This window comes from Choloepus didactylus, chromosome 6 (genome assembly GCF_015220235.1).
Source record: "Choloepus didactylus isolate mChoDid1 chromosome 6, mChoDid1.pri, whole genome shotgun sequence".
Taxonomy (NCBI): Eukaryota; Metazoa; Chordata; class Mammalia; order Pilosa; family Megalonychidae; genus Choloepus; species Choloepus didactylus.
The window spans coordinates 156,223,930-156,239,944 of NC_051312.1; the positions used below are offsets into that span (position 1 = coordinate 156,223,930).

At 37.9% G+C, this 16,015-nt stretch overlaps 1 protein-coding gene across 1 annotated transcript in view; it reads left to right on the forward strand.

The window, feature by feature from the left end:
* LOC119538821 (zinc finger protein 596-like) overlaps positions 1 to 10,711 on the forward strand; it is a 41,114-nt gene extending 30,403 nt beyond the window's left edge. Inside the window, exons 6-8 of the mRNA XM_037842018.1 lie at positions 8,265 to 8,360; positions 8,878 to 8,960; positions 9,403 to 10,711. Coding sequence (XP_037697946.1) covers positions 8,265 to 8,360; positions 8,878 to 8,960; positions 9,403 to 10,596 — 1,373 coding nt within the window. The 3' untranslated portion in view covers positions 10,597 to 10,711. The remainder of the gene's footprint in view (positions 1 to 8,264; positions 8,361 to 8,877; positions 8,961 to 9,402) is intronic.
* Positions 10,712 to 16,015: the final 5,304 nt, after the last annotated feature.

A 16,015-nucleotide genomic window follows, 5' to 3' on the forward strand; every position in this document is an offset into this window, starting at 1 on the left:
TTTATATACATATTTTATGATTTTTTTTTTTTTTTTTGGATTTAAAATATATCTATATTAGTCAGGGTTTTCTAGGGAAACAGAACCAACAGGAGATCTCTCTCAATATTATGAAATTTTATAAAATGTCTCATACAACTTTGGGATGCATGAGTCCAAATTCTGTGGGGCAGGCTGCAAGCTGGGAACTCCAATGAAGTTTTTTGATGAATTCCCTAAGAGAAGTTTAAGTTTGCTCACTGAAGTAGAGATGGAAACTCTCTCTTCTGACTCCTGAAATCATCACTTCTCCTATTTCTTTCTTTTTACATTTTTATTGTGAAATATATATACAGAAAAGTGATAACTTTAAAAGTATTATTTAACAAGTAGTTAGCAAGTTCCAAAGAATGTTATGAGTTACAGTTTGCCAATTTCAGTTATTTCCTTATTGTGAAGTATAACATATATGTACACAGAATGGTGATAACTTTCAAAGTATGAATCTACAAGTAGTCATAGAGCAGATTTCCAAGAATATTATGGGTTGCAGTTCCATAATTTCAGTTATTTTCTTATTGTGAAATATAAGATATATACTGAAATGTGATAACTTTCAAAGTACAATTTAATAAGTAGCTATAGAGCAAATTTCAAAACATGCTGTGTGTTACAGTTGCTCTAGGGATTTGGTGTGGATTCAGACTATAGTAATAAAAACAACAGGCATATCCTTTTCCACATAAACTTAAGACTGTTCTGAGGGAGCTTAATGTTATTGGATTCTTTTTGAGAATAATGAGCTATTTATGGAAACCTAGAATTTTTCCTTGTCCTAAAATACAGAGGGTTCTGAAGTCTATCTTTGAACTTGGGCATTAGCAACCAGAGGTTCTCACTTTTTATGGTGAAACATTGTCAATATTCTTTGCTCCAGGTACTTTTCCCTTGGCTGACCTTCAATATGAACCTTATTCTTTGGTCACTACACAGGTTTGAAACTGTATGTACCACAGAAAAGACATATTCTTAAATCTGATCCAGTCTGTGCATGTGAACCCATTGTATGTAGTATCCTTTGATGAGATTACCTCAGTTAAGGTGTGTCCTTCACCTCAGGATGGTCTTCATACTATTACTGGAGTCCTTTATGAGAGAATAAAATTCAGAAAGAGAGAAAGCCCTAGGAAAAAAAGAAGCTGAAATCAATGAAAGTTGGAAGAGAAGAAAGAGACCAGGAGAAACCATGATGTGCCTTGCCACATGACAGGCTAAGGACCAAGTGTTGCCAGCTGTGAGCCCCAGAATGCCACAGTCATGGGGAGAAAGTGTTGCCTTGATGATACCTGGATTTGGACCTTTTCCCAGCCTCAAAACCATGAGCTAATAAATTTCCATTGTTTTAGCCAACCCATTTCATGCTGTTTGGTTAAAGAGCCTAGGGTAATAAAACAAATTTGGAACCAGTTAAGTGGGGTGCTTCTGGTGCATATAACAAAAATGTGGAAATGACTTTGGAATGGGGTAGCTGGTTGAGGCTGGAAGAATTGTGAGGTGCTTTATAGGAAAGGCCTAGATTCCTTTGAAGAGAACTTTGGTAGAAATATGGATGTTAAAGATACTTCCAGTGAGGCTTTGGAAAGAAATGATGATATGTTATTGGAAACAGGAGGAAAGTTGATCCTTGTTTTACAAATGGGAGAGAACTTAGCAAATTTGAGTTCTGATGTTGGATGGAAGGCAGAACTTCAGTGATGAACTTCAATATTTAACTGAGGCAATTTCCAAGATAAGTGTGTAAAGTACAGACTAGTTTCTCCTTGCAGCTTATAGTAAAATGCTAGAGGAATGTGATAAGCTGAGAACTGAAGTCCTGGGCATTAAGAAATCAGAAACTGATGGTTTGGAAAATACTCAGCCTCTGGCAAGTGAGTCTCCAGAGAATAGGGCTCCATGTGACAGTTTAAATTAAACAAGGAACCAGTAAGTAATTTCTATTCAAGTCAGTATTGGAGGTGCAGTTATCCAGGAAGGATCTGTGGAATGTCTTTCTGTCTGATGGTTTGAAACTCTGTGTACTACATACACAACTGACAAGTTTTTTTTGCAAGATATGCATGAATGGAAGCCCTGCCACCCTGGATTAAAAGGGACAGATTGTAAGAAAAATCACTTCAAGTGCAGAACCATGGAAGCTGAGGCCTGGACTGAAGACATCTAATCAGCCAAGATGGTGGGCCCACGCATGAATTTGGGAAGGTTGTGTCTGCTCTGGTGCTTGGAGTGGGTTGGACTCCTACCACATTGTTGAGGAACAGTGCTGCTACCAGTTTTCAGAGGTTGAAATCTGTACCCATAGGATTGCACAGACTCTGGCTGACACCCCACTCTTCTGAGAGAGCTGAGCCTATTCCCCAGGGATTTGGAGAGTGTAGCCATCACCCCAGTGTTCTGAGAGGAGGGTAGAAGTTTCACTCCAATGTTTACAGAGTGCATGGCTACTGTGCAAACACTTGGAAAGGGTGGGGTTGCCACTTTATCAGTCTCGGAGGACAAAATATAATTCTATATGTGACTCTCAGACCTTGAAGTGTAATGATTGTAGGATCTCTATATATTATGATATTAAATTAGCTGATATGTGATTATTTTATCTCCCGTTGTGTATGCTGCCTTTTTAATTTTCTGATAATGTCCTTTGATGTGCACAAGTATTCAATTATAGGATATCTCATTTATCTTTAATTGCTTGTGCTTTGAGTGTAAGGTCTGGGAACCACATCTTATCACAAGATCTTTAAGATATCTCTCTACATTTTCTTCTTAAAGTTTTATGGTCTTAGCTCTAATGTTCAGATCTTTGATCCATTTTGAGTTATTTTTGTATAAGGTGTGAGGTAGGGATCCTCTTTCATTCTTTTGGATATGTATAGCCAGTTCTCCAAGCATTATTTTTTGAAGCAGCTGCTCTGTCCTGGTTGAGTCAACTTGATTGCCTTCTCAAAGATAACTGTCCGTAGATGAGAGGTTCTATTTCTGAACACTCATTTTAATTCCATTGGTCAGTTTATCTATATTTACATCATTACCATGCTGTTTTGACCACTGTAGCTTTGTAATATGATTTAGTCAGGTAGTGTGAGACCTCTCATTTCATTTTGATTACTAAAGATATTTTTAGCTATTCAGGCACACTCCCCTTCCAAATAAATTTGATTATTGGTTTTTCTATTTCTGCAAAGTAAGTTGTTGGGATTTTAATTGGTATTGCATTGAATCTATAAATCAGTTTGGGCATAATTGACATCTTAACCATATTTAGTCTTCCAATCCATGAACATGGTATGTCCTTTCATTTATTTAGGTCTTCCTTGATGTTTTTTATCAGTGTTTTGTAATTTTCTGTGTTCAGGTCTTTTATGTCCCTTGTTAAATTTATTCCTAAATATTTGATTCTTTTATTTACTATTGTAAATGGAATATTTTTCTTGATTTCCACCTCAGATTGCTCCCTACTAGTGTAAAGAAACACTGCTGATTTTGCATGTTGATCTTGTACCCTGCCATTTTTCTGTACTTGCTTATTAGCTCTAGTAGCTTTGCTGTGGATTTCTGGGGGATATTCTGCATATAGGATCATGTCATCTGCAAAAAGTGAAAGTTTTACTTTTCCAATTTGGATGCATTTTATTTCTTTTTCTTGCCTAATTGCTGTAGCTAGAACTTCCAGCACAATGTAGAGTAACAGTGGTGTCACTGGGCATCCTTGTCTTGTTCCTGATCTTAGAGGGAAAGCTTTCAATCTTTCTCCATTGAATATGATGTTAGTTGTGGGTTTTTCACGAACTTCCTTTATCATGTTAAGGAAATTTCCTTCTATTCCTATCCTTTGAAGTGTTTTCATCAAGAAAGGATGTGAAGTTTTAACAAATGCCTTTTGTGCATCAATCAAGATGATCATGTGCTTTCTTCTCCTTTGATTTATTGATTTGGTGTTGATTTTCTTGTGTTGAACCACTCTTGCATACCTGGAATAAAAGCCACTTGGTCATGGTGTATAATTCTTTTAATGTGCTGCTGGATTTGATTTGCAAGTATTTTGTTGAGAACTTTTCCATCTATGTTCATTAAAGAGATAGGCCTATAGTTTTTATGTAGTATCTTTGTCTGGCTTTGGTAATAGCGTGATGTTGGCTTCATAGAATTTGAGTTATGTAGCTTTCCGTCTTCAATTCTTTGAAGAGTTTGAGCAGCATTGGAACTAATACTTTCCTGAATGCTTAGTGGAATTCTCATGTGAAGCCATCTGGTCCTGGACTTTTCTTTTTGGGAACATTTTTGATGATTGATACAATCTCTTTAATGTGATTGGTTTGTTGAGGTCTTCTATTTTTTCCTCAAGTCTCTTGGTTTTTCTTGCTTTTCTAGGAAGTTGTCTATATTGTCTATTTTGTTTAGTTTGTTAGCATATAGTTGCTCATAGTATCCTTTCACTATCTCCTTTATTTCTGTGGGGTCAGTTATGTCCCCCTTTCATATTTCTGATTTAATTTATTGCCTCCTCTTTTTTTCTTTGTCAGCCTAGCTAAGGGTCTGTTGATTTTATTTATTTTCTCAAAGAGCCAACTTCTGTTTTTTTTGAGTACAGAATGTTCAACAGGAGTGATGGTAGAGATTCATAAATGGATAGCACAATATTGTAAGTATGATGAACAAAGCTGAGTGTGAAGACAATTGTAAGACGAAGGCTAAGGTCATGCATGACACCAGAAGGAAAGATAGATGATAAAACCTAGGATGGTATAACTAAGCAAATCCTAGGGTGGACAATGATATGGTGATTAAATGTACAAATATAAGAAAGTTTCTACATGAGGGAGAAAAAATATCACAATCACAAAATGGGATGATATATGGAAAAAATACAATAATGCAAAGCAGGGTCTATAGTTAAAGTGAACATTGTAATATTCTTCCATTAATTATAACAAAGGTGATATACCAAAGCTAAATGTCAATAAAAGGAGGATATAAGGGATGGGTATGGGATTCTTAATGTTGTTTCTCATGTTTAGTTTTATTCTTCATTTTTATTTTTTCCCATTTCTTTCTTTGTTAGAAAGGGAAATGTAGATTGTGGTGGTGACTGCCTAACTATGTGATTATTCCAGGAGCTTTGGATTGTTCACTTAGGATGGATCTTATGGTGTGTGAATAAATCTGTTTAAAAAATAAACAGAATGATACAGGTGCTGGGGAGGATGTGGAGAAAGAGATATACCTATTCACTTTTGGCATGGACACAATTAGGCATTTGTACATTGGAGTTTACGGCAGCACTATTCACAACTTACAATGAATGTAGGTGGCCTGAGGGTACATCAGTGGGTGAATGGAAGAGCAAACTAGTGTATACATATGACAGAATATTGAGTAGCTGCAGGAAGGAATGAAGTCATGAGGCATACAACTAGGTAAATGAACCTTGAGGACACTGACTCACTAAAGTGAACTAAGTATAATGAGAAAATTCTGAGAATTGTATCATGTTATCATGTATCTGAGAGCATGGGTTGTTAGGTGATTGAAAGTGGGCAGGTTTTGAGCAATTGATGATTAAGGTGTACTAAATGTTCAATAAGGCACATTTTAAAAGTTCCTAGATTGTGAACTCTTACAGCCTTCACATTCCTGTGTTTTAACTATTATTTCTAAATTATAATTCTAGAATAGGAAATGAGATCTTGTTATAACCTGGTAGTTCCCTAGAACTTTGGATAACTGTGTGACACCTGAGTCTCAGAGTTGGAGTTCTGCAGCTTTGAGAGTCAGCATTAATCCATACAGCAACTATTAAAGAAGCTGAAAAAGAGATCAGAATTCAATTAGAAATATGAATGAAATGGACCTGGTTAGGACTAAGAAGATCAGAATACAAGGTAAAGGGTGATATTGTCTTTATTTTAAAACTTCAACCTCTTTGTGAGGCAAAAGAAAGAGATGTTTACTTGGTTCAAAATTTAAATTTTCTGTAGCACACTAATTTAATCTGCCTGGTCAGTTTATTTAAACAACATAATTATATGGATCCTAGAATAGATGAGCTCTTGTTATTCTGTATGGGTTAATGTAATACCCCAAAACATTTCAGAGTATTTTGGGCAGAAAATTAAAAAAGTATTTGCAAAGTCCACTTGAGGGGATGGGAAAAAATGTGGAACTGTTAAACTTCCCCACCTAGGGAATTCCTGATATTCTCTCAAGCATTAGGGACTCCCAATTTAATAAGCCAAGCCCTTGATCTTGAGGCTTGCCCTTATGAAACTTATTTCTGAAAGACAAAGCTAAGACTACTTATAATTATGCCTAAGAGTCACCCCAGAGAACCTCTTCTGTTGCTCAGACATCGCCTCTATCGCTAAGCCAACTCTGCAAATAAACTCACTACCATCCCCCCTACATGGTACATGACTCCCAGGAATGTAAGTCTCCCTGGCAATGTGGGATATGACTCCCAGGGATGAGCCTGACTGTGGCATTGGGAAATACAGAATGCTTTCTTGACCAAAAGAGGGAAAACAGATGAAACAAAAAGTTTCAGTGGCTAAAAGATTTCAGATAGAATAGAGAGGTCATTCTTGGGGTTATTCTTAAGCATACATCAGCCAGATAATTGCAGATTGCCACAGTATGTCAAACCTCCACCAACAGTATTCCTGAAAACCCTAGAGAACACCCTGGTCTCTATCTAAAACTCTATGAAAGTTCTTATTAGTATGTTTATTTTTTTCAGAAACTTAAGGCCTCCAGATTGTCCCTATGCCAGATTAGCCCTGAAACCCTGAGGTACCAGTCTCTCCAAGAACATCTACCAATTTCCTTCCTCTACCCTCAAATGTCAATACCCCTTTCCAGCATGAAAAAGTTAAAATGGTCATTGCCCAAATATCCCTGAAGATTGAGATTGACCAAATTTGAGGGAGGAGGTGTAACTGAGAAATCAGGTTCTATCAAATGATTATGACCACTGACTCATATTGACATTTATTTTTATTTTCTAGTGTATTAGAATAGCTAGAAGGAAATACCTGCAATTATTTAATCCAGTAGCCTTGGTCTTTGATAATGATTGTATAACTATTTAGCTTTTATTGTGTCCATGTGATTGTAAAAGCCTTGTAACTGACCCTACTTTATTCATTGTATAGGTAGATGAGTAATAAAGACAAAAAAGATAATAGTTGGGGTTAATGTGTATGAGATGTTTTGGGTGTCCTTTATTTTATTTCTTTTTTGGAGTAATGAAAATGTTCTAAAATTGATTGTGATGATAAGTGCCCAAGTATATGATGATAATATGAGCCATTGATTGTATATGTTGGGTGCTTTATATGGTGTGTGAATATATCTCAATAAAATAACACTAAAAAAGAAATGGAGTATGCCTTGCAGGGTTTTGGAACCATGAACCATGTTTTCAATTTTTCACTGTGGGAATGGAAATGTTTATTCCATGCCTATTCCTCCATTGTACATTGGAAGCAGATAATTTGTTCTCTAGATTTCACAGGTTCAGAGACAGGGGAATTGTGCTCCAGGACAGAGCACACCCGTAAGCAAATTTTGATTAGACTTTGTACTGTGCATTATTTCTGAAATGACTTAAGGCTTTTGACATATTGTAATGGAATGAATGTGTTTTGTCTATAGAAAGAACATGTTTCATGTAGTCCAGAGCAGGGAGTGTAGTGGTTTGAAGCTTTGTGTACCTCAGAAAAAACATTTTCTTAATTCTAATCCATTCCTATGCTTGTATATCCATTGTAAGGATGACCTTTTGATGAGGTTCCTTTAGTTAAGATGTCTCACCTCTATCAGAACTCATTTTAATCCATTTAATGGCATCCCTTTATAAGAGAATAAAATTAAGATACTGAGAAAGCCATCTGAAGAAGCTGAAATCAGCAAAATCCAGAAGAGAAGCAAGAGACCAGGAGATGCTGCCATGTGCCTTTCCATGTGACAGACTAAGGACCCAATGTTGCCAACTGCCAACCCCAGAATGACACACTCCTGGGGAGAAAGCATTGCCTTGAATATGCCTTGATTTGGACATTTTCCTGGCCGAAAAACCATAAGCTAATAAATTCCCATTGTTTAAGCCAGTCCCTTACATGTTATTTGTTTAAACAACATAGAAAACTAAAATGGTCACCTTCTCTGGACTGTTAAGTGCACAGAACCCAAAATTCCATTTTTTTTTTTTTTTTTTTTCTTACAACCAGGACATCAGGTCTGCAAATCAGATGTATCTTCTCAGTTGGATCAAGGAGAGGAACTGTGGAAAGACAGAATTGTATTTTTCCAAAGCCAGGATTCAGGTGAGCTCTAGGAACCGGTGCTTCATGACAAGAAGGACCTTTGTCATTGTGTGAGTAGGTTTCTTGAAAATATCACCTGCAGATATCCTTAAGTAAGTTACATTTTCTGAAATGTGGGTGTCAATATTGGAGAAATTTTCCTCAGGTGTGGCCATTATTTCAGTTGCTTATGAACCTGTATTCAACTGTCTATAGCTTTGTGGAAATGTATATTTATGTTCTGTTGAATTTAAACTTTGATCTAATGGCTCTTTTCCTGGACCTCCTCTTGAATGGTTTACCCTCTCTTTACCTCCCCAACATACTATTTTTAAAATAATTTTCCTTATACTTCAATCTTGAAAATCTTTCCTAATTATCATAGGAAGTTTTCTACTGTTTAAAGTAATCCTTAATTTTGTAATACTTCCCAGATGAGTGTCCTACTTGAAATAATTATAGGGCCATGTGGTTCTTTTCAACATTTTCATTTCTCTAATGCTAATCTAGCAACTAATTGTTTTTTCACTTGTTTTAGGCAAAGAAACTGGTCTTAAAAAATACAACATGCTATCTATGCAACATATCTGCAGGAAGGACACATCTAACATCATGTCATTGGTAAGCATCATGGCTGTGAACCCTGGTCTTCCACATAGATACCTTGGAGTGGAACAAATTAGGAATTCAGTATAATCACTTAACTGTAAGTTGGTTTAAGTGCTAATCCAGAAAAAATCTGTGGTAATTTGAATTTAGGGAAAATTTATTTCAAGCACATAAGTATAAGCTGGGTTTTTATAAAAAGATAATTGTTTAAACATGACTTATATACCAAATGTTTGAAATACTATAAAGTCTTCAAAACTGATGAGGTAGTTCTGCAGTTGATAGTCTATAAAAAAGAAAAGAAAATCCCTCTGCATGCAGAATGACATGGTGTGTAACCGATATGGGAAAGATTTTAATTGGATACTGTCAGTGAATAATTAGTCTAGAATTCATATGTATATGAATGGATTTTTATGGACAAACCTTTTATAGTCTCTCATCTACTTCCCAGAAGCAGAATTCTCAAAAGAATGTTATTGTATGTAGTGAATTGCCAGAAGATTTTACTCACAATTCCAGAGTGACTCATCATGTGTTAACTTATAAGGGAAAGAAACCCTACTTCAGCAGTCTATTTGGAAAAGCCCTCTGTGACCAGTCATCTTTTAATCAACGAAAGCATTTTCACACTAGAAGTAAGTCATATGAATGGCATCTAATTAGTAAATCCTTTATTCAAAGCTCTGACCTTACACATTCCAATGGAACTCACACTGGAGAGAAACCCTATGAATATCATCTAGGTGAGAAAGCCTTTACTCAATATTCTGCCCTCAGAGAACATGAAAGAACTCACACTGGGGAAAAACCTTATGAATGTCATCTTTGTGGGAAAGCCTTCACTCGATGTTCTGCCCTCAGAGAACATGAAAGAACTCACACTGGAGAGAAACCTTATGAATGTCATCTGTGTGGGAAAGCCTTCATTCGATGTTCTGCCCTTAAAGAACATGAGAGAACTCACACCGGAGAGAAACCTTATCAATGTCATCTATGTGGGAAGGTCTTCACCAATTATTCTAACCTTAGAAGACATGAGAAGACTCACACTGCAGAGAAACCCTTAAAATGTCTTTTGTGTGGGAAAGCTTTCACTCAGTGTGTTCACCTGAGACAACTTGAGAGAACTCATATTGGAGAGAAACCTTATAAATGTCATCTATGTGGGAAAGCCTTCACTCTTTGTTCTTATCTTAAAATACATGAGAGAGTTCATGCTGGAGAGAAACCTTATCAATGTCATCTATGTGGGAAGGTCTTTACCCATTATTTTAACCTTAGAAGACATGAGAGGACCCACACTGGAGAGAAACCCTATGAATGTCTTTTGTGTGGGAAAGCTTTCATTCAGTGTGTTCACTTGAGACAACATGAGAGAACTCACACTGGAGAGAAACCTTATGAATGTCATCTATGTGGGAAAGCCTTCACTAGATGTTCTGACCTGAGAGAACATGAGAGAACTCATACTGGAGAGAAACCTTATCCATGTCATCTATGCGGGAAAGCCTTCAACCATTATTCTAACCTTAGAAGACATGAGATGATTCACAGTGGAGAGAAACCTTATGAATGTCATCTATGTGGGAAAGCCTTCAATAGAGTTTCTAACCTTAGTGCACATGAGAGAATTCACAATGTTTAGAAACCCTATTAATGTCTTTTATGTGGGAAAGCATTCACCCATTATTCTAGCCTTTGACAACATGAGAGAACTCACACTGGAGAGAAACCTTATAAATTTATCTATGTGGAAAAGCCTTCAGCCATTGTTCTGGCTTTATAAACATGAGAAAACTCATGGGAGAGATACCATAAAAGTATCATCTATGTGTGGAAACCTTAGTTTATTTTTGCAATGTTAGGCAGTATGGAGAACTTAAACTGGAGTGAGACCCTACTGATGCCGTATATATGAAAGGCTTCAGTGTTCAGACATTAGATTACATAACAGAACTCATACACTATAAATGTCTTGAATATGGAAGAGATTTCAGCTGTTGATTTATCTTTTAAACATACTAGAGAACTTGCATATTGAAGAAACACCATATGTTATCAATCTGGTAGAGCTTTAGTCATCTTGACTCATAATGAAGAGAATCCATGTCAATATCACCTTTGTAGTAAAGCTTTTGATAAGATCTGATGATACACAACATGAGAAAATTCATGATATACATTTAATGAAGGTGGAGGAGTTTTCATCTATTATTCCAAATGATGCAGAGACAGGTCTTTACCAGAGGCTGAGGTTCCTTGAGGAAGTGCCAGAGAATTCATTCTGGAGAGGATATTGATGAAAATCACACAGTCATTTGTTAATACAGCAACACTTCTAAGGCAAGTGAAAATTCACAGTGTATAAAACTCTTTTATCAGTGTCATGAATGGAGGCATGTCTTCAGTGGTCACTCATTCCTTTAGCATTAGTGTTCTAATGCTGAAGAAACAAGAACCCTAAAGTCATTTTAGAAATGCCTGCAGTTTGGTTTCACATCAGAAAATTCATAACGCAAAATGAAATTCTGTATGTGGACCCTTTAGTGTGAAGTTTAACAGTCAAGATTTTTTTAATTAAATTTTATTTTATTGAGATATATTCACATACCATACAATCATCCATGGTGTGTAGTCAGCTGTTCATGGTACCATCATGTAGTTATGCATTCATCACCCCAGTCTATTTTTGAACATTTTCTTTACATCTGAAAGAATAAGAGTAAAAAATAAAAGTAAAAGAGAACACCCAAATCACCCTACCATCCCACCCTATTTTTCATTTACTTTTTGCCCCCATTTTTTTACTGATCCATCCGTATACTGGATAAAGGGAGTGCAATCCACAAGGTTTTCACAATCACACTGTCACCCATTGTAAGCTACATTGTTATACAGTTGTCTTCAAGAGTCAAGGCCACTGGGTTGCAGTTTGGTAGCTTCAGGTATTTACTTCTAGCTATACCAATACATTAAAATCTAAAAAGTGTTATCTATATAGTGCATAAGGATGTCCACCAGGGTGACCACTCAACTCCATTTGAAATCTCCCAGCCAGTGAAACCTTGTTTTGTTTCATTTCACATCTGCCTTTTGGTCAAGATGTTCTCAATCCCATAATGCCAGGTCCAGATTCATCCCCAGGAGTAATATCCTGTGTTGCCCAGAAGATTTACACCCCTGGGAGTCAGGCCCCACGTGGGGGGTAGGTTGTGAGTTCACCTGCTGGGTTGGCTTAGCTAGAAGAGAGAGGGCCACATCTGAGCAACAGAGAGGTGGAGTCAAGATTTTTAACAAGGCTTACTATAGAAATTATGTAGTATAACAGCATAGAAGTGTGAAGTGACACAGGCATACTGAATGATGAATTTTGTAAGAAGTAATATGAAGTGAGATTAATTCAATAGATCAGTACTTACATATACATAAGCACTAATGTTGCTTAAAATGTAGTAAGTTGGCCACATTCTAGTATTATTTTCATACAGTTCTAAACACAAAGATTTGAAGCTATTTGAAAATAAGTTTGAGTGTTATCAAAAGCATCTAGAACTCAAAATTACGATCCTTAAATATTATCTCAATATAATATGCATGTTCATGGCAGGTATGGACAGAACCATGGATAAGTAAAAACACTTTAGAAGTAGGTTTTTATGATGTGTTAATACTCCTTAAAAATACCATTTAATATTTTCACCAAAATTTAGAAAGAAATTAAAAATGGAACTATTTAAATAACACAAAACACATTGTGATGTTTTGAATCTGTTATATACCTCAGAAAAGAACATGTTCTTTTAATCCATTCTGTTTGGGGCAAATCTCTTGTGGGTGGGACATTTTGGTTAGGCTATTTCAATTGAGATGTGACCTAGGCCATTCAAGGTGTGTCTTAATCTTTCACTGGAGTCCTTTGTGAAGAGGCTAAAAGAGTAAAAGCCCAGAGAGTTTAGAGAAATGCCCAGGAAGAAATAAGTAAGGATCAACAGGAACTGAGAGAGAAAGCAATTGAAACCAGAACCCAGGAGAGAGGGACCAGCAGATGTCACCATGTGCCTTGCATGTGACAGAGGAACCCTGGATGCCAGCAACCTTTCATGAGAGAAGGTGTCTTCCTTTTGGTGCCTTAGTTAGAACATTTTCATGGCCTTAGAACTGTAAATTTGTAACCTAATCACCATTGGAAAATCCAGCCCATTTCTGATATATTGCATTCTGGAAGCTTTGGCAAACTGAAATAGATTTTGGTACCAAAATAGTGGGATACTGTGATTTGCAAATACCACAAATGCTGCAATGGCTTTATAGTTAAGGGGAATATTCTGGAAGAATTGTGAGGTGCTTCATAGAAAATGCCTAGATTGCTTTGAGGAGACGTAATAGAAATACAGATGCTAAAGGTAATTCCAATGAGGTTTTAGAAATGATGAATGGATCTTTGCCAAGTGGAAGAAAGGTGATCCTTGTTTTAAAGTGGCAGAGAATTTGGCAAAATTGAGTCCTAGTGTAGGATGGAAGGTAGGGTTTGAAAATGATGTGCCTGGATATCGAGCAGAGGAAATTTCCAAACTAAATGTGGAAAATCTGGCCTGGCTTTTCCTTGCAGCTTATAGTAAAATGTTAGAGGAAAGGAATAAACTGAGAACTGAACTCCTGAGTACAAAGAAACTAGAATATGATAGGTTGGGAAATTCTGAGCTTTTGTAAAATGAGTCCCCAGAAGATTGTGCTCCATTTGAGGAACTTGGAAACAGCCATTTCAGGACAAGTGAGGGTTGGAGGTATAGTTATCCAGGAATGAATTGTGGAAAATTCTACTTTCTGATGGTTGGGACCCCTGTGGACTGCATGCAAAACCAACAAGTTTTGTGTGTGTGTGTGTGAGATCTGTATGAAAGGCACCACTGCCATCCTGAACTAAAAGTAACAGAAACGGAACAGATTGAAGGAAAAATGACTTCAAAGGTAGAACCATGGAAGCCAAGGTCAGGGTCTAAGACTGGGCCAGGAGAGTAAACCCACCCAAGCACAAGGAAAGGGTGAGTTTACCCTGGAGTTGGCAGAGGGCAGCCCTCCGACCCATTGTTCAGGAGGAATGCTGCTGCCTCAGGGCTCTCAGATGCATGGGCAGTTGAAGACAGCTTGGCCCCTCTGTTGTTCCAGAAGAATGCTGTCAGGCCTCAGAGAGGATGGAACTTATTCCTTGGTGACTGGGGAAAGCCTGAGCATGACACCACTATTTGGGAAGGGGTGAGCCTGTGCCTTGGAGATGGCAGAGTGTCTGGCTGCCACCCAGATGCTTGAAGAGGGTGGAGTAGAGAAATTGGTGGTCTCCCCAAAGCCTGGAAACATTGGAACCTTCACCCCAGTGTTTGGAGAGAGCAGGGCCTCAGTGTAAGGAAGCCCTTGGAGAAGGTGAGACTGCCAGTCTTTCAAGCCCTGAGAATAAAATGTCTTTCTGTTGATGACTCTCAGGCTTTTAAATCTAATGGAGTTTTCCCTGCAGGTTTTCAGGACTATTTGTTTCCAGTGACCCCTGTTTTACTTTCAGTTTCTCTATGTGGCAATGAGAATGTTTATCCTATTCCTCTCCTTTGCGTATTGGAAACAGGTAACTTGTTCAAAGTTTCACAAGTCCACAGCCAGAGAGGAATTTTGCTTTAGGACAAACCAAAGCTGCAACTGATTTTGATGAAACTTTGTACTTAATATGGTTACTGAAATGGTTTACGCTTTTTGTCATATTGTGACGGAATACATTCTTTCCTACTACTGCTAGCTCCAAGAGGCCCATGATGGTCAGGGAAGGGCTGGGTGCCTGGGTAGGGAGTTCACACACACTCTGGCTTCCTGGAGATTCTCATCTGAACTCCTGCTCCATTTCCCCAGCTTTGACAGAAATGGCTTATGGAACAAACTCAGTGCTATGCTACTGCTCCAGCAGTGTCCCTTGGGATTCAGGGAGATTAAGCAATTGTGTGTATGTGTCTGTGTGTATAAAAGATTTTATGTGTATGTGTGTGCACATATTTTGCATCTCATTTATTAAGTACATTATTCTAGGCATGATCTTGGGTCTTTTTACACAGCTTACCTTTGTAATGATTATCAGTACATATTTCTGTGTAGACCTAGTGGACCTGAGCCCATTCATCCTGGCTGCCTCTGTCTTGTCCCTCACCTACATGGAGAAGTTGTAGTGAAGCTCCCAGGAAGAGGATGCCCAGAGCAGCCACTTCAGGAAGATCACATTGCTGAGACACTAAAATGAAAATCTGTTAACCTTATACATAGGAACAGGGGCAGAGAGCTGGGGAGCAGATACAGATACGGTATCAACTTTTTATTTGGGATTAATGCAGAGGGTCCCACATCTCTCCCTGCCTCCTTCCCTGGACTTCACTTCCAGTTAAACATCACTTGGAGCAACCAAACCAGGGCCCTAAATCCTGAGTGCTCTTCCTTCCACTGTGTACTGCTCCTGCAACCCTGATCTGGGCGTATGTGGTGAGCAGCAAACTGCGTTGGAGGCTGGTTCTAAAACTTCTCCATCATTTTATGTTCACTTCATGATCATCTACTGGATTTCTAAGTTATAATCCCTGGCTCAAGAAGTTCCTTTCAGAGAAAGCTCCTCTGATGTGGATTTGAGTTGTGGTGGGTGGGAATTCCAATTCACAAGGAAGGCTGGCCTTTGGTTCAGCCTAGAAGGCCAGGAGAAGGATTTAATAGAGTTCCATGGAGAACAGAATGACTAGAGCACAGGGAAAGTGCTTGGAAGAAGTGGAGATGATGCTGGAAACGGGAGGTTAGTCCAAGCAGTGACTGTTTTAGAATTAGATTGGAGTCTATAGGCCTTGAAAGATGCTCGAGCCTGGGAGGAGCAAAGGCAGAGGTGGGCGTGAAAAGGAGGTTTTAGTGGCAGACTTAGTATTTAGAGTGGACTGAAGGCTGAGATTTGGGGTAAAGAAGCTAACCCATCTCCATGGTGTTCCATGAGGAAAGGGCTCAGGAGTCACTCTTCTTGGAGATCCAGCACTTGTCAGAGCACTGGCAAATAC